This window comes from Tamandua tetradactyla, chromosome 18 (genome assembly GCF_023851605.1).
Source record: "Tamandua tetradactyla isolate mTamTet1 chromosome 18, mTamTet1.pri, whole genome shotgun sequence".
NCBI lineage: Eukaryota > Metazoa > Chordata > Mammalia > Pilosa > Myrmecophagidae > Tamandua > Tamandua tetradactyla.
In genome coordinates, this window is record NC_135344.1 from 63592155 (window position 1) to 63611858 (window position 19704).

The following is a 19704-nucleotide window of genomic DNA, read 5'->3' on the forward strand; positions in this document are numbered from 1 at the left end:
ATTTATCTAGTTTTATGTTTAAAAAACAGTTAAGAATAGGTGTTTAGAAGCCACCGTCACATCCTCTTCCTGGAGCATTTAATGTTCTCGTGTGCCTTTCCTAAGAACAAGGATACTCACTTAGCAATCACTGTAAGTACAGTTTATCAAGTTTCAGGATATTTAGTCCAGGATCATTTAGTGTATTTAGCGATCGTCTCTTTGGAATGGTCTTTGATACGAGTGGAAGGTATGGTTCCGGGTTGGCTGTTGCCCAGTGGTTCTTAAGGTCTCTACACCATGAGTTGGCTTCTGTAACTCTCTTATTTTGCCTAGAACTATGTGCTTTAAAACCACTCCCCTCCTTGTTTTCCTTTGTTCTGGCTCCTTAGATCTTCCACTGATGGCACTGCCGCCATGCCATGCCCTCTGCCAGTTCTACGTGGGCAATGGCGAGCTTTCGTGCCAGCTGTACCAGCGGTCGGGAGACATGGGCCTCGGAGTGCCTTTCAACATCGCGAGCTACGCCCTGCTCACCTACATGATCGCACACATCACAGGCCTGAAGGTGGGCAGCTGGTGGGAAAAATGGGTCGTTAGCATGTAATGCACCGAGCACCTAGATTTTTTAACATGGAAAAACTAATTGCCAAGAATTCAGTATCTAATTAGTTCTAAAATTTGAGACACGTATATAAGAAGCTGGCTCACTCTGTAACCTTGCATGAAGCTTTTGTATCCTTGTGTTCTACATCAACTAACAAATTAAGACAACTTTCATGAATTAACTTTCCAAAAGCTATCATAGTTGAATTCTTTTTGTATGTATGTAGTATTTTTATTAGAGAAGTTGTAGGATTACAGAAGAATTATGCAGAAAATACATAGTTGGCATGTACTGCCACCCAGTTTTCCCTCTTATTAACACTTTGTATTAGTGTCCTATCTTTGTTACAGTTGATGAAAGGTTATTTTATTATTAACTGTAGTCCATAGTTTACATTAGAGCTGTGCTGTACAATCCTTTTTTTATTCTAGTAATATACATCAAATATATAATTCGGTGGTGGTGTTATATTCACAATGTTGTACTGTCACCACCACCATCCATTACCAAAAATTCCATCACACTAAAGAGAAACTATACCAATAAAGCATTAAGTCTCCATTTCTTCCCCACTCCAACCCCTCTTAACCTGTGTTTTAGTTTGACTTTGAATTTGCTTATTCTAATTATTTCATATCAGTGAGATCATACAATATGTGTCCTTTTGTGTCTGGGTTTATTTTTTTTAATTTATTTATTTATTAATTAAAAAATTAAGAACAAACAAAAACATTAACATATCATTCCGTTCTACATATATAATCAGTAATTCTCAGTATCATCACAGTTACATATTCATCATTTCTTAGAACATTTGCATCAATTCAGAAAAAGAAGTAAAAAGACAACAGAAAAAGAAATAAAACGATAACAGAAAAAAAAAGATTATACATACCATACCCCTTACCCCTCACTTCCATTTATCACTAGCATTTCAAACTGAATTTATTTATTTATTTATTTATTTTGATTCAGTGGCATTCATGATGAAAAGTTATCAAACTAAATTTATTTTAACATTTTTTGTTCCCCCTATTTATTTTTATTCCATATGTTCTACTCGTCTCTTGACAACGTAGATAAAAGGAGCATCAGACAGAAGGTTTTCACAATCACACAGTCACATCATTATACAATCATCTTCAAGAAACACAGCTACTATAACACAGCTCTACATTTTCAGACAGTTCCCTCCAGCCTCTCCACTAAATCTTGAATAACAAGGTGATATTAACTTAATGCATAAGAATAACCTCCAGGATAACCTCTCGACTCTGGAATCTCACAGCCATTGTGTGTCTGGCTTATTTTATTCAACATGATGTATTCAAGATTCATTCATGTTGTTGCATGTTATCAGAACTTCATTCCTTTTTACAGCTAATAATGTTCTATGGTGTGTATATACCACAGTTTGTTATCCATTCATTGGCCGATGGATGTTTGGGTTATTTCTGTCTTTTGGCCATTATGAACAACGCCACTTTGAACATTGGTGTGCAAATATCTGTTCGAGTCCCTACTTTCATTTCTTTTGGGTATATACTTAGTGTGATTGCTAAGTCATTTTGTAATTCCATGTTTAACTTTCTGAAGAACCTCTAAACTGTCTTCCACGGCAGATGCACCATTTTACATTTCCACCAATGATGAGTGAATGTTCCTATTTCTTCACATCCTCTTAAATACTTGTTTTTTCATAATACTCATTCTGATTGGGCTGAAATGGTATCAAATTGTGGTTTTGATTTACATTTCCTTAATGGGTAATGATTGCTCATATATTCATGTGGTATTGGTCTTTCATGTATCCTTTTTGGAGAAATTTCTATGCAGGTCTTTTGCCCATTTTTTAATAGGGTTGTTAGTCTCGTTGATGAGTTGTAGGAATTCTTTATATACTCTAAAGTATTAAACCCTTATCATATATGTGGATTCCAGATATATTATTTTGTAAGTTGTCTACTTAATTTCTTGATAAAGTCCTTTGATGTACAAAAATTTTTAATTTTGATGAAGTCCTATTTATCTGTTTTCTTCTGTTGTTTTGCTTTTGGTATCAAGTCTAAGAAACCATTGCCTACCACAAGGTCCTGAGATACTTCCCTGTGTTTTCTTCTAGGAGTTGTATAGTTTTAGATTTTATATTTAGGCCTTTGATCCATTTTGAGTTAATTTTTGTTTATCATATGTGGTAGGGACCCACTTTTCATTCTTTTGCATATGGAGCTCCAGTTTTCCCAGCACCATTTGTTTAAGAGACTATTCTTTCTCTACTGAGTGGATTTGACACCATTGTCAAAATCAATGTGAGAGCTTATTTCTGAACTATGAATTCAATTCCATTGACCTATATGTCTGTCACTGTGCCAGAATCATGTTGTTTTCATGCCTTTCTAGGAAGTTGTCCATTTCATGCCTTTCTAGGAAGTTGTCCATTTCATCTACATTGTCTAGTTTGTTAGCATATTGTTGCTCATAGTGTCCTCTCATTATGTCCTTTATTTCTTTTATTTATTTTTAATATTTTTATTGACGAAACAAAACAACATACAAATATGAACATTCTTAACATACAAACATTCCATACTTAGTGTATAATCAGTGGCTCACAATATCATCACATAGTTGTATATTCATCACCATGATCATTTCTTAGAACATTTGCATCACTCCAGAAAAAGAAATTAAAAGAAAAAAGAGAACACTCATACATACCATACCCCTGACCCCTCCCTCTCATTGATGGCTAGTATTTCCATCTATCCAATGTATTTTAACCTTTGTTCCCCCTATTTTTTCCCTATACCCCTTACCACTCCCTTTCATTGATCACTAGTATTTCTGTCTACTCAATTTATTTTAATATTTGTTCCTCCTATTATTTATTTATTTTGTATCCATATTTTTTACTCATCTGTCCATATCATTGATAAAAGGTACCTCCTTTATTTCTACAGGATCAGTGGTTATGTCTCCTCTTCCATTTCTGATTTTATTTATTTGCATCCTGTCTTTTATTTTTTATTTTTTCGGTCAATCTAGAGCTAAGGATCCATAAATTTTATTGATTTTTCTCAGAGAACCAACTTCTGGTTTTGTTTATTTTCTCGGTAGTTTTCATATTTCATTTATTTGTAATCCAATTTTGTTATTTTTCTTTTGTTTGTTTTGGGTTTAATTTGCTGTTCTTTCTCTAGTTCTTTCAAGTGAACTGTTAATTCCTTGATTTTTTTCTTTGCTCTTCTCTTTTAATATAGGCATTTAAGGTGATAAATTTCCCTCTTAATACTGTCTTTGCTGCATCCCATAAATTTTGATATGTTTTCATTTTCATTTGCTATGAAATATTTACTGATTTCTCTTGTAATTTCTTCTTTAATCCACTGGTTGTTTTAGAGTGTGTTGTTTAGCCTCCATATATTTGTGGATTTTCTGGCCCTCTGCCTGTTACTGATTTCCAAATTCATTCCTTTATGATCTGAGAAAGTGTTTTGTATGATTTCAGTCTTTTTAAATTTATTGAGACTTGCTTTGTGATCCTGCCTAAGGTCTATCCATGGAGAATGATCCATGAGTACTTGAGAAAAATGTGTATCCTGCTGTTGTGGGGTGTAAGGTTCTGTAAATGTCTGTTAAGTCTAGTTTATTTATCATATTATTCAAATTTTTTGTTTCTTTATTGATTATTGTCTAGATGTTCTATCCATTGATGAGAGCGGGGAATTGAAGTCTCCAACTATTATGGTAGAGATGTCTATTTCTCCCTTGTTGTCAGTGTTTGCCTCATATACTTTGGAGCGCTCTGGCTCAGTGCATAAATACTTGTAATTGTTATGTCTTGTTCCTTTTATTAATACTTAGTGTCTTTCTTTTTCTCTTTTAATTGTTGTACATTTGAAGTCTTAATTTGTCGGATATTAGTATAGCTACTCCTACTCTTTTCTGATTGTTGTTTACATGAAGTATCTTTTCCCAAACCTTTCACCTTCAACCTGTTTTTTTAATTTCTTTTTTTTTGTGGGGCTGTTAAGGAGTAGACAAAAAGCAAAAAGAAAAGCCTTTTCAAAGCTAGACCTCTGTTCTTCCGGTTTGTCAGTCAAAAGCTTAAGTTGGTATGTGGCTCTGTGTAGGTCCAGGCACTTGTGTGTCCCCTTTCCTTGTGGTCCAGCCTTTTTCCGGTATTTTGTCCTGTCTGACTCAAAAAGCCTCTGCTTTTCCATCTCTTTTTGTCAGCCCTGCCCCCTCTCTGCTGGGCAAAACTCCTAGTACCCTTAGTACTTACTCTGGGCTCATCTGTGCTGAGGGCTTATTTTCAGTAGTCAGAATTTGTTAATTAATTCCACATTTGGAGCTTAGCCCATCCTGCTAGTAAAGTCTTTTTCTTTTCCCCTGGGAAAACCAGCCTGCCATGCCCAATGGGGAGGGATGCTGGCCTCCGTGGCTTGGGGACCCACAGATCTGTATGGGGCCTCAGCCATTCCACCTGGTCCAGACTGATGTACAGTGTGTGGGTCACTGATGTTCCCCCAGAAGTTGTTCTGTACTGTTCTGGCTATTAACTAGCTGCTTTGGATGATGAACGAAATTCCATATGTCACTAAGCTGCCATCTTGCCCTGCTGCCTCAGAATCATGCTGTTTGATTACTGTGACCTTGTAACAAGTTTTAAAATGAAGAAGTATGAGTCCTCCAAGTTTGTTATTTTTCAGGATGGTTTAGTACCACTTACCCTTCCATATGAATTTGATGATTTCCTTTCCCATTTCTGTAAAGGAGGCTGTTGGGATTTTGATTGCGATCGCATTGATCTGTAAATCACTTTGGATAGAATTGATATCTTAACAGTATTTCATTTTCTAATCCATGAACAAGTAATGTCCTTCCATATATTTACGTCTTTTTAAATTTCTGTCTGCAATGTTCTGCAGTTTTCTGTGTACAAATACGTTACATTCTTGATTAAATGTATTCCTGGACATTTGTTTATTCACGTGTCTTTATAATTGGAAACATTATTTCCTCTTCAGATTGTTCATTACTAGTTTATAGAAACACAACTGATGTTTGTGTATTGATCTTATACCCTGCTTTGCTGAATCTTAATTAGCTCTTGTCACTTTGTTGTTTATTATTTATATATAGGTTCATATCATATAAGAAGTTTTACTTACTCTTTTCTGATTTGGATGCCTTTTATTTATTTTTCTTGTCTAATTGCTGAGTTTAGAACTTCCCCTACAGTGCTGAATAACAGTGGTGGGCGTGGGCATCCTTGTCGTTTTGTTTTTTATATAATATGAACATTTTTTTCATCACATAGTTGTATATTCATCATCATGATCATTTCTTAGAACATTTGCATCAATTCAGAAAAAGAAATGAAAAGAAAACAAAAAAATTCGTACACACCATACCCCTTACCCCTCCCTTTCAATGATCAATAGCATTTCAATCTACTAAATTTATTTTAACATATGTTCCCCTTATTATTTATTTATTTTTAATCCATATGTTTTACTCATACGTTCATAAGGTAGATAAAAGAAGCATCAGACACAAGGTTTTCACAACCACACAGTCACATTGCGAAAGCTATATCATTATACAATCATCTTCAAGAAACATGGCTACTGGAACACAGCTGTACATTTTCAGGCAGTTCCCTCCAGCCTCTCCATCTTGAAAACAAGGTTATTCTTAATGCATAAGAATAACCTTTAGACTCTGTTTGGAATCTCTCAGCCATTGACACTTTATTTTCTCTCATTTCGCTCTTCCTCCTTTTGGTTAAGAAGGTTTTCTCAATCCCTTGGTGCTGAGTCCCAGCTCATTCTAGGATTTCTGTCCCATATTGCCAGGAAGGTTTACACCCCTGGGAGTCATGTCCCACGTAGAGAGGGGGAGGGCAGTGAGTTTGCTTGTCGTGTTGGCTGACAGGCCACATCTGAGCAACAAAAGAGTTTCTCTTGGAGTGACTCTTAGGCCTGATTTTAACTAGGCTTAGCCTATCATCTGTGGGATTAAGTTTCATATGAATAAACCCCAAGATTGGGGGCTCAGCCTCTTGCTTTGGTTGTCCCCACTGCTTGTGAGAATATCAAAAATTCTCCAGTTGGAGAATTTTACCCCTTTCTCACCATTCCTCCAAGGAGACTTGGCAAATTTTATTCACTGTTGAAATCCTTCTGGGATTTACTGAGGCATCACTCTACACAAACCTACAAAATCTCATGCCCTACTCAAGGTTCCATGTACTTATGATGTTCAATTAAGCTGTCCACATAAGTTATATTAGGAAGTGCACTAGTCGAAATATAAATTTTGATACCAAATAAACAGTTTTTGCTTTAGTCTCACACATAAGTTAAAGTTTTAAAATATTAATTTACCATCTATTTTCAACACCCTGCATTATTGACATTTCTTTGTTCTTCCTCATGTAAAACATTTTTAAATTTGTACATTTAGTCACTATCATTATATACTCTAGGCATTCCTAGATTGTACCATCTCAGTCTTTATTGTCTCTCTTTCCTTCTGATTTCATTTGTGCCCCCAGGCCTCCTCCCTCTATCCTTCTCACATTCAGCTTCATTCAGTGTTCTAACATTACTGTATTACAGTTAGGTAGTATTGTGCTATCCATTTCTGAATTTTTATAATCAGTCCCGTTGCACAGTCTGTATCCCTTCAGTTCCAATTACCCAATATCTACCCTGTTTCTATGTCCTGATGACCTTGGTTCTTAACTGAAATTATCCAAGTCCATTCATTAATGTTAGTTCATATCTGTGAGACCAGTATTTGTTCTTTTATTTCTGGCTAATCTCACTCAGCATAATGTCCTTAAGGTTCATCCATTTTGTTATATACTTCATAACTTTTTCTCTCTTACAGCTGTATAATATTCCATCATATGTATATATCACTCATCTGTTGATGGACATTTGGGCTGGTTCCATCTCTTGGCAATTGTAAATATTGCTGCTATAAACAGTGGTGTGCAAATGTCTGTTTGTGTCTTTGCCCTCATGTCCTCTGAATATATACCTAGCAATGGTGTTGCTAGGTCTAATAGCAGTTCTATGCTTAGCTTCCTGAGGAACCACCAAACTGCCTTCCACAGCGGTTGTACCATTTGACATTCCCACTAACAATGGAAAAGTGTGCCTCTGTCTCCACATCCTCACCAGCACTTGTAAGTTTCTGTTTTATTGATAATGGCCATTCTGGTGGGTGTGAGATGATATCTCATTGTGGTTTTGATTTGCATTTCCCTAATAGCCAGGGAAGTTGAGCATCTTTTCATGTGCCTTTTGGCCATTTGTATTTCCTCTTCTGAGAAGTGTCTGTTCAGGTCTTTTGCCTATTTTGTAATTGGGTTGTCTGTGTTTTTGTTGTTGAGTTGAATAATCTCTTTATATATTCTGGATACTAGACCTTTATCTGATATATCGTTTCCAAATATTGTCTCCCATTGTGTAGGCTGTCTTTTTACTTTCTTGATGAAGTTCTTTGATGTGCAAAAGTGTTTAATTTTGAGGAGTTCCCATTTATTTATTTCTTTTTTCAGTGTTCGTGCTTTGGGTGTAAGGTCTAGGAAACCGCCTCCTATTATAAGATTTATAAGATATTTCCCTATATTTTCTTCTAACAGTTTCATGGTCTTAGATCTAATGTTTACGTCCTTAATCCATTTTGAGTTAACTTTTGTACAGGGTGTGAGATATGGATCCTTTTTCATTTTTTTGCATGTGGATATCCAGTTCTCTAGGCACCATTTATTGAAAAGACTGTTCTGTCCCAGTGGAGTTGGCTTCACTGCCTTATCAAAAATCAATTGTCCGTAGATGAAAGGGTCTTTATTGGAACACCCTATTTGATTCCATTGGTCAATATATCTATCTTTATGCCAGTACCATGCTGTTTTGACCACTCTGTCTTCATAATATTCCTTAAAGTCAGGTAGCGTGAGACATCCGACTTCATTTTTCTTTCTCAGGATACTTTTGGCTATTCAGGGCACCCTGCCCTTCCAGATAAATTTGGTTATTGGTTTTTCTATTTCTGAGAAGTAAGTTTTGGGGATTTTAATTGGTATTGCATTGAATCTGTAAATCAATTAAGGTAGAATTGACATCATAACTATATTTAGTCTTCCAATCCATGAACATGGTATGCCTTTCCATTTATTTAGGTCTTCTGTGATTTCTTTTAACAATTTCTTATAGTTTTCTCTGTATGGGTCTCTTATCTCTTTAGTTAAATTTTCTCCTAAATATTTTATTCTTTTGGTTGCAATTGTAAATGAAATTTTTTTCATGATTTCCCCCTCATATTGTTCATTACTAGTGTATAGAAACACAACAGATTTTTGAGTGTTAATCTTGTCGCCTGCCACTTTGCTGTACTCATTTATTAGCTCTAGTAGTTTTGCTGTGTATTTTTTGGGTTTTTCAACATACATATCATATCATCCGCAAACAGTGAGATGGAAATTCTTCCTTTCTATTTTGATGCCTTGTATTTCTTTTTCTTATCTAATTGCTCTGGCTAGAACATCCAACACAATGTTGAATAACAGTGGTGATAGTGGACATCCTTGTCTTGTTCCTGATCTTGGGGGAAAGTTTTCAGTTTTTCCCCATTGAGGATGATGTTAGCTGTGAGTTTTTCATATATTCCCTTTATCATGTTGAGGAAATTCCCTTCTATTCCTACCCTTTGAAGTGTTTTCAACAGGAAAGGATGTTGAATTTTGTCAAATGTCTTTTCTGCATCAATTGAGATGATCAGGTGGTTTTTCTGCTTTGATTTGTTGATATGGTGTATTACATTAAGTGATTTTCTTATGTTGAACCATCCTTGCATACCTGGGATGAATCCTACTTGGCCATGGTGTAAAATTGTTTTAATATGCTGCTGGATTTGATTTGCAAGAATTTTGTTGATTTTTGCATCTATATTCGTAAGAGACATTTGTCTGTAGTTTTCTTTTTCTTTTTTTGTAATATTTTTGTGTGGCTTTGGTATGAGGGTGATGTTGGCTTTGTAGTATGAGTTAGATAGCTTTCCCTCATCTTCAATTGTTTGGAAGAGTTTTAGCAGGATTGGTACTAATTCTTTCTTGAATGTTTGGTAGAATTCACATGTGAGGCCATCTGGTCGTGGACTTCTCTTTTTGGGGAGCTTCTTTATGACTGATTCAGTTTCTTTACTTGTGAATGGTTTGTTGAGGTCGTCTGTTTCTTCTCGAGTCGATGTTGGTTGTTCATGCCTTTCTAGGAAGTCATCCATTTCATCTGCATTGTCGAGTTTATTAGCATAAAGTTGTTCATAGTATCCTCTCATTACTTCCATTATTTTGTGGGGTCAGTGGTTATGTCTCCTCTTGCATTTCTGATTTTATTTATTTGTGTCCTCCCTGTTCTTCTTTTTGTCACCCTTGCTAATGATCCATCAATCTTATTGATTTTCTCATAGAACCAACTTCTGGTTTTGTTGATTTTTCTCGATTGTTTTCATGTTCCCAATTTCATTTATTTCTGCTCTAATCTTCCTTACTTCTTTCCTTTTGCTTGCTTTGGGGTTCGTTGGCTGTTCTTTCTCTAGTTCTTCTGAGTAGACAGTTAATTCCTTGATTTTTGCTCTTTCTTCTGTTTCGATAAAGAATACATTTCCCTCTTAACACTGCCTTTGCTGCATCCCATAAATTTTGATATGTTGTGTTTTCATTTTCATTTGCCTCGAGATATTTTTTTATTTCTCTTGTTTCTCTTGTAATTTCTTCCTTGGCCCACTGGTTCTTTAAGAATGTGTTGTGAGCCTCCATTTGTTTGTGAATTTTCTAGCATTCTTCCTATTATTGATTTCCAACTTCACTACTTTATGATCTGAGAAAGTGTTTTGTATGATTTCAGTCTTTTTTAATTTATTGAGACTTGCTTTGTGACCCAGCATATGGTCTATCCTTGACATTGATCCATGAGCACCTGAGAAAAAGTTATATGCCGCTGTTGTGGGGTGTAATGTTCTATAAATGTCTGTTAAGTCTAGCTCATTTACTGTATTATTCAGATTCTCTGTTTCTTTATTGATCCTCTGTCTAGATGCTCTGCCCATTGATGAGAGTGGGGAATTGAAGTCTCCAACTATTATGGTAGATGTATCTATTTTTCTTTTCAGTGTTTTCAATGTTTGCCTCATGTATTTTGGAGCATTCTGGCTTGGTGCATAAATATCTATGATTGTTATGTCTTCTTGTTAAATTGTTCCTTTTATTAATACATAGTGTCCTCTTTGTCTCTTTTAACTTTTTTACATTTGAAGTCTAATTTGTTGGATATTAGTATAGGTACTCCTGTTCTTTTCTGATTGTTATTTGCATGAAATATCTTTCCCCAACCTTTCACTTTCAACTTATGTTGATCCTTGAGTCTAAGATGCGTTTCCTATAGAGAGCATATAGATGGGTCCTGTTTTGTAATCCATTCTACCAGTCTATGTCTTTTGATTGGGGAGTTTAATCCATTAACATTTAGTGTTATTACTGTATGGGCAGTACTTCTACCATTTTGCCTTTTGGATTTTATATGTCATATCTAGTTTTCCTTCTTTTTACTTTTACTGATAGTCTTCATTTCTACACTCTTCTCCATACCTGTCTCTCCTGTCTTTTTATATCTGTCTCTAATGCTCCCTTTCATATTTCTTGCAGAGCCGGTCTCTTGGTCACAAATTCTCTCAGTGATTTTTTTGTCTGAAAATGTTTTAATTTCTCCCTCCTTTTTGAAGGACAGTTTTGGTGGATATAGAATTCTTGGTTGGCAGTATTTCCCTTTTAGTAATTTAAATATATCATCCCACTGTCTCCTCGCCTCCTTGGTTTCTGCTGAGAAATCTACACGTAGTCTTATTGGGCTTCCCTTGTATGTGATGGATTGCTTTTCTCTTGCTGCTGTCAAGATTCTCTCTTTCTCTTTGACATCTGACATTCTGATTAGTAAGTGTCTTGGAGTACGTCTGTTTGGATCTGTTTTGTTTGGAGTACACTGCACTTCTTGGATCTGTAATTTTAATTTTGAGTCTTTCATAAGAGTTGGGAAATTTTCATTGATAATTTCCTCCTCCTTTTCCCTTCTGTTCTCTTTATGGGGCATCCACAACATGTATATTTGGGTGCTTCATGTTGTCATTCAATTCCCTGAGTCCCTGCACATATTTTTCCATTCTTTTCCCTATATATGTTGTTCTTTTGCCTGTTGGGTTTCAGTTGTCCCGTCCTCCAGTTCACTAATCCTATCTTCTGCCTCTTGAAATCTGACATTGTGGGTTTCCATTGTTTTTTTCATCTCTTCTACTGTGCATTTTATTCCCATAAGTTTTTTTGTTTTTTCAAACTTTCAATTTTTTCTTCTTATTCCTTCCTTGCCTTCTTTATATCCTCCTTCAATTCAGTATTTGATTTTTGATGAGGTTTCCATGTCTGTTCGAACATTCTGAATTATTTCAACTCCTGTATGTCATTTGAATTGTGAATTTGTTCCTTTGACTGGGCCATATCTTCACTTTTCCTAGTATGATTAGTTATTTTCTGCTGGTGTCTGGGCATTTAATTTTCTTAGTTTATTCTGGAGATTGTTTGCACTTTTTTTACCAAGGATTTTCTCGTTGGGTGACTTTGTTGTCTGTCTGTTGACATTCAGTTTAGCTTATTCTAGACCTCTAGCTTAGGGTTTTGTTCAACAGATCATAATTTTTCAGTTCTTGTTTTCTTGTTTCTTGTGCTGCCTGTATGGTGCCTTTTTACCCCTTAGGAAGGTCTACTTAAGTATTAAAGACCCCAGCCAGATTTTCCCAGACCAAACTGGTCTCCTGTCAGCAGGAAGGAGTCACCTCATCAGTTTTCCCTGAGGGTGAGACCCAGCAGATTGAAGGGGTTTCCTAGGAAGCCTCTGGGCTCTCTGTTTTTGCTGTCCTTCCCAGTATGTGGTGCTTGTCTTCCTGCAGGTCCCACCAGCATAAGGTGATGCCGTACCTTTAACCTCAGCAGACTCTTCCTGTTAGGGGCGTGGCAGAGACAGAGGAGAGGCTGTAGTCTGGTTTTAATGGCTTCACTTTTGCAGACCCTGAGGTCTGAAGCCCTTGAGGGAAGAATTCTCTGTCTGCTGGGCTCCACCCTTCTCCTGGGGAAGGCACAGCCTCCAGACAAACATTCAAACAAGCTTAATCCTGTCTATGCCTGCGGCAGTGGAGCCTGAGAAGCCTTACAGCTGTACCCAAAGAGCAGTCAAGCCATAAAACACAGCCGCTAAAACAAAAGTGAAAAATCCTTTTCAGAGCAGGACCCCCACTCCCTGGGTTTGACAGTCAAGAGCTTAAGTTGGTCCATTGCTCTGTGTATCTGTAGGTTCTCTGTTCCTCCTCCTTTCCTTCAGGGCCCAAACCTTTTCGAATCCAAAAGAACCTTTGTGTGTGTTTGTTTGTTTATTTCTGTCAGCCCTGACCCCTCTGCACCAGGGCAAAAACCAGCGACCTCCACTTTTATTCAAGGTTCAGCTGAGCTGGGGGTCTATTTTTAGTAGTCAGAATTTGTTAATTGCACAATTGGAGCTTGGTTGCACTCAGCCCCTGCTGCTGGTAAAGTCTCTTTCCTTTCCCTTCTGGGAAGCAACTTGTCGGGGAGGGGCACCAGCCTCTGGGGCTTGGGGGACTTATGGTTCTTGGTGGGCTCACAGCCATTCCAGCTGGTCCAGACTGGGGTATGCTGTGTGTCTGGTCACTGACGTGACCCCAGCAGTTGTTCTGTCCTGTTCCTGGCTATTTATTAGCTGCTCTGGAGGATGAACTAAATCCTCCAGCTTGCTAAGCTGCCATCTTGGCCCTTTCTGTCAGGCATCCTTGCCTTATTCCAGATCTTAGGGTGAAAGTTTTTATCAGTCATCATTGGATATATTAGCTATGGGTTTCTCATATATGATCTTTTCATACTGAGGAAAATTCCCTTTGTATTTCTAGATTTCTAGGTATTTTTATTAACAAGGGGTGCTGAGACAGTGACTGATGTGAAAACCTTGTTCTGATGCTCCTTTTATCTATTTTATGGACAGATGAGTAAAAAAATATGGATTAAAAATAAATAATAGGGGGAAGAAATGTTAAAATAAATTGGGTAGAAGGAAATACTAGTGGTCAATGAGAGGAAGGGGTCAGGAGTATGGTACATGTGAGTTTTTTCTTTTTTCTTTTTATTTCTTTTTCTGGAGTGATGTAAGTGTACTGAGAAATCCTCATGGAATGAATATATGACTATGTGATGATACTGTGAGCCACTGATTACACACCAAGTATGGAATGTTCATATGTTAAGAAAGTTCATGTTGTATGTTGATTGGCTTTATTAATAAAAATTTTTTTGAAAAAGTTCTTTCATGAACTAGAACAAACATATGACCCTTTTATAAGGAGTTAATAGAGGTGTACATGAGGAAAATATACCTATTGCAAACTATGGACTAGAGTTAACAGTAATATTTTCTTTCATCAACAGCTATAAATGTAAACACATCAATAGTATGGATTATCAGTATGGGGTGATGAGGGGTGTAGGAGGATTTGGATTTTATTTTTTACTTTTATTTTTCTGGAGTAATGAAAATGTTCTAAAATTGATCATGGGGATATATGCACAACTATTTGATCATACTGTGAGCCACTGATTGTATGGTTTGTATAGTGTGTGAATGTATCTCAATAAAATTGAAAAAAGGCAAGGGGTGCTGGATTTTGCCAAATGACTTTTCTGCATCAGTCTAGAGGACCGTATGGTCTTTTTCCTTCATTTTATTAATGTGGCATATTTATATTAACTGACTTTCTTGTGTTGAACCACTCTTGCATATCTGGGATAAATCCCACTTGATCATGGTATGTAGTTCTTCTAATATGCTGTTGGATTTGTTGTGCAAGTATTTTGTTGAGGATTTTTGCAGCTATATTCATTAGAACGGTTGGTTTGTAATTTTCTTTTCTTGTATCTTCATCAGGTTTTGATATTAGGGCAATTTTGGCCTCATAGAATGATTAGGAAATGTTTTTCCTCTTCAGTTTTTTTGGTCAGTGGGCAAGATTGGTGTTAAATCTTGGAATGTTTAGTAAAATTCACCCGTGAAGATGTGGTCCTGGGCTTTTATTTGTTGAGAGATTTCTGATGACTCAGTCTTTTTACTTGTTATTGGTCTGTTGAAGTCTATTTCTTTTTTTTTCTTCTATTTCTTCTTGAGTCAGTGTGGGTTGTTCAGGTACATCTAGGCATGTGTCCGTTTCATCTAGGTCATCTAGTTTGGCAGATGGTTGTTCCTAGTATCCTTTTATAATCCATTTTATTTCCATGGGGTCTGTAGTAATGTCCTCCCTTTACTGATTTTAATTATATCCTCTTTTTTCTGTCAGTCTAGCTAAAAGATTTGTTAATTTTATTGATCTTTTCTAAACAACCTTTGATTCTGTTGATTCTATTTTTTTTTTATTCTTTCATTTATCTCTGCTCTAATCTTTATTTCTTCCCTTTTGCTCACTTGAGTTTAATTTGCTCTTCTGTTTCTAATTCTTCCAGGCGTGAGGGCTAGGTTCTCTGTTTGAGATTTTTCTTCCTTTTTTAAGGTAGGCATTTAGAACTAAGTTTCTCATTGAGTACTGCCTTTGCTGGATCCCATAAGTTTTCCTGCGTTGTTTTATTTTTTTTCATTTGCCTCAACATGTATATCCTAATTTCCCTTGAGATATCTACTATAACCTATTGGGTGTTTAAGAGTGTTGTGTGAATTTTCCAGTTCTCTGTTACTGATTTCTAGCTTCATTTCATTGTATTCAGAGAAGATCCCATTATGGGACAAAGGCAATGGATTCTTTGCCTGATGCACTCAGTGACCAATTCCTGAGACACACAGGGCTTTCCGAGAGAGAAAGAGTTTATTGCTAGGTGTGAAGCAGAAGAGCAGATGGCCGATCAGCCCAAAAGTCTGTCTCCTGAAACTGAAGTAATTCTCATTGTTTATAGTATCAAAAGATGAATACGTTTTAGGATAAAGAGCACAGTGGCTCTATATGACATTCTAGTTTGCAAGCTACCAGAATGCAATATACCAGAAATGGAACGGCTTTTCAAAAGGGAAATGCATTAAGCTGCAAGTTTACATGCTCTAAGGCTGTGAAAATGTCCAGATTAAAGCAAGGTAATAGAAATGTCCAATCTAAGACATCCAGGGAAAGATATCTTGGTTCAAGAAGGTTGATGATGTTCAGGGTTTCTCTCTCAACTGGCAAGGCACATGGATAATCAAAAATGCCTACTTAGCAATACTGCATGAGTATTAAAGGACAGGCTTTTATAAAAAGGTTCAACTGGCACAGATGTAAACACAGGTGATCTAATTATTGAGCATGCACAAATTGATTATGTGCTTATAGAACATATATAATAAAACAGCCTTAATATGATGATGTGGTTTCTAGTGTTATAATGAGGTATAGGTGATTTATAGGTTAAAGTCTAAGCCACAGAGCATGCCAGGCCAGCCCATTTTGTTTAGATCCAGTTTAGTTTATCAAAATAACTTCAAAATTGGGGTGGGTTCATTCTGGGCTGACTCATGAACCTTCATTAGTAAACATTAGGGACTGATGTTGGTATAGCGACCCCAATGCTTTTTTAGTTACTGTTTGTGTATTATGTATTTTTCCCATCTTTTCACTTTTAGCCTACTTTTGTTTATTATTTTTAAGGTGAGTCTCTTGTAAACAGTAAATTTATTTTTGAGAATGCTTAGGAAGTCTGCATACTCTAAATAATATGTTTTTAAATAGTTGGTTTTGAAACTTAAACCATTTATTGTTTTGCTTTCTCCTGTGGACTGTAGCCAGGGGACTTTGTACATACTTTGGGAGATGCACATATTTACCTGAATCACATTGAGGCACTGAAAGCTCAGGTAAGAATTTTCTGTTACCTTTTTGAGTTTGTTACCTTATTTTAATGGAAGGTTCATTTATAGAACACCCTTAGTTAATAGGCACTCAGCTCAGTGCTGTGACTGATTGAAGCTGAATAGGCTGTGACGGCGCAGCTTCACTTTCGGATAGGCTGGTGGGCGGGGATCAGGCAGGCATGCGTTTCTCCAGCCATAGGCAGTGAGTATGATGGGTGCTATCAGGTACACAGTGCCAGGACCAGAGAGGAAAAGCCATGTTCTGACCAGGGGATTAGGAACCTTCCCAGAGTGGTATTTTAACTCATATTAGGAAAATTTAAATGCAAATATTTTCCCTTAATTTTATACTAAATAGGACTAAGATCTGAACTTTCAAAGTCTTATTTACTCAGATGTCTAAGTTTATATAGCAGCTAACAAGTTTTCATTTGAAACGGCAATAAAAATGCAAGTGTCTGCTAAATTAGCCCCAAGGAAAAAGAAATGTAGAACCAGAAACCTTTAGCCCCTTTCAGATTAGATTCTGGTTTTGCAAGTTAACTCTTTTTGGAAGCTTGAGCACTTCTGATTGGAGGGTGACTCCATGGCTTGTTGAAAGTCTTTCACATTCTCTCTCTCTCCCCTGGTCGGTGCTAAACACAATAATAAGAGATCACAGTTTGTGTCACATCTTAATTGCCACTGAGTGTGTGTCCCAGGGATCCTGGCTTCCATCCCTTTCTGTTAATTGTCAACAGATTTAGTCTGCTTTCTGTGGGTGTGAGCTACCATGAGTTACAGACACAGAAGTAAAAGACTGTCCCTGTCCTCAGTAATTTCACTAAGAGTGGCTGAGAATTTACCCAGGTATCAGTTTACCCAGCTGAAACATCAGGCTACTAATGCTATGTAATTTCACAAAATATACTTTGTTATTTATGTGAAAGAATCAGTTGGTTACTCTCCCAGAAGTATTGCCTAACCAGGGGTGTGGTATCTCCAGTTTTGTACCCTTATAAAATAGTTGATAAAATACTGTGTACCTGTGTTATGGAGAGACGTGGTGAGAGGAATTAAAGCAGGTTGTACACATTTGGCAAAATAATGATCCTAGGCCTTATTTTCTTGTTTTTAGCTTCAGCGAGAACCAAGACCTTTCCCCAAGCTCAAAATTCTTCGAAAAGTTGAAACAATTGATGACTTCAAAGCCGAAGACTTTCAGATTGAAGGGTACAATCCTCATCCGACTATTAAAATGGAAATGGCTGTCTAAAGTGCTTTTAACAGAATTATTTCAAGGGTGTTGTCAGTCTTAAGGGATTGGATGGCAAGTGAATTATTTTTGCTATAAAGGAAAAGAATTAGGTCAGAAATCTATTGGTTACCTATTAGTTGTTGTTCACTTTTAAAATGCCTTGTTTTTAAGGATGTTGCTATGAGCAAATATAACTGCTGTTTGTTTTAGTAACAAGAGGCTTGGAGTTTAGTTAACTAAAAAGGCTAAGATTATGAAGAGTAAAAATTCATAGACAAAATTTATATACCAAAAACGTGTCCATGCGTTTCAAATCCTATCTTTATAAGGAAGGTCAGTAAATTTCAAGAATTATATAAACTGTTCCCTCCAACTTTAGGGAGCTGAATAACACCATAATGGTTAGTGTGCTTATGATCACTTAGTTATATTGTTTGGTAGGTTGCTATAACATCGCCTGTTCTACCCTCACAGTGTTTTATTCTGTATTGCCCTGTCAGCCCAGTTCCTGCCTAAAATAATTAGGTTTGACCAAACCGGTTAACAAACCAGCTATATTGTCGTTTACATGCTAATTATAGAATTAAACTATTTTGCCTACGTAAGAGAAAATTAAGATGTATGACTGTCATTTTTGTTGCCTGATTCACAGTATCAGTAATGAACATGAAAATAACTTTAAATACTTAAGCTTTTCATCTCTTTCCTCTGCTTCACCTGATGATGATTTAATCCAAGTAACAAAATTCATCAGTCTAGCTGCCTTTTATCACTAAAATATAATGTCCATTTTAAGGGTCATATGAAAAAAACATTTTGACCTCATTGGTTTCACTGCAACAACAAAAGAGATACCAGACTGTTTTCAAGGCTAACAAGTAAAATGTTTATACATTTGTTGCATACTAAGACATCCTGCTTGTTCCTATAGAATTATTTTTATTCTGCTAATTTAGGACAGGTATTAAATAGAATAAGGAATTGTTCTGGCAAGTTAATAATTATTATGTTACTTATTCTCAAGTATAGTTTAATGTTTAGTATGAAAATTTTTTAATGTCTTTCTGGATTTTGGATTAATTAAATCTAAATTCATATAAAAATACATATGAGAATACAAGAAAAAGAAATATATGAGAATACATATTTATTTGCCAAAAGACTAAGGTAATAATTATTGAGCTGATTTTTGAGGTTCATATGACTTGTAGACAAACTTTTCTTGATTGGGAGGATTTTTTTTCTCCTTTTGTAATTTTAAGCATTTTCCCTTAAAAAAAAATGTTATGGCTGAACACTTAATTTCTTTGAGCCGCAAGGAGTTTCTTCCAGACTTCACCTTCAGGATACTGGTATTTCTTTACAGATTCCTCCTTCATTTCTGTTGAATAGCCAGCATCCTGTCAAAGACAAAAATTTATAGATGCTAATAGCCATCTGGAACAAAACATCTATTTTATGTATTTCTTCTCCTAGAAATGCTTTTAAGTCTAAGCCAGAGATAGCAGATTATTTAAAATGCAGAGAGATACACTATGGAATCCTTAAACAGAAAACTCCTTTTAGTAGCTTATACACAAAACTGCATAGAAAAGGTACACAGGTCCCATAAACACTCCTCCCTATGCTCAGTTTTCCCTATTAACATATCATATTAGTGTGATACGTTTGTTACAATTTATGAAAGAATGTTCTTATAACTGTAATATTAATTACAGTTAATATTACAGAAAACTTCACAGTTTAACCACTTTCAAGTATACCATTTGGTGGTGTGGATTACATTCACACTGTTGGGCTACCATCATCACCATCCATTACCAAAATTTTCCCATGACCCCAAAGAGAAACTCTGTACCAATTAAGCATTAACTACCCATTCCCTACCTCCA

At 36.2% G+C, this 19704-nt stretch overlaps 2 protein-coding genes across 5 annotated transcripts in view; one reads left to right on the forward strand and one right to left on the reverse strand.

The window, feature by feature from the left end:
• Window positions 1-18785, forward strand: part of TYMS (thymidylate synthetase) — a 29173-nt gene extending 10388 nt beyond the window's left edge. The window contains exons 5-7 of the mRNA XM_077135859.1: window positions 372-547; window positions 16507-16578; window positions 17693-18785. Coding sequence (XP_076991974.1) covers window positions 372-547; window positions 16507-16578; window positions 17693-17830 — 386 coding nt within the window. The 3' untranslated portion in view covers window positions 17831-18785. The remainder of the gene's footprint in view (window positions 1-371; window positions 548-16506; window positions 16579-17692) is intronic.
• Window positions 18786-18942: 157 nt separating this feature from the next.
• The window catches only part of ENOSF1 (enolase superfamily member 1), a 77033-nt gene continuing 76271 nt past the window's right edge, over window positions 18943-19704 (reverse strand). For 3 of the 4 annotated variants that reach the window (XM_077135856.1, XM_077135857.1, XM_077135855.1), the window contains one exon: window positions 18943-19212. In XM_077135856.1, coding sequence (XP_076991971.1) covers window positions 19111-19212 — 102 coding nt within the window. In that variant the 3' untranslated portion in view covers window positions 18943-19110. The remainder of the gene's footprint in view (window positions 19213-19704) is intronic. The other variant, XM_077135858.1, reaches the window with a different exon arrangement.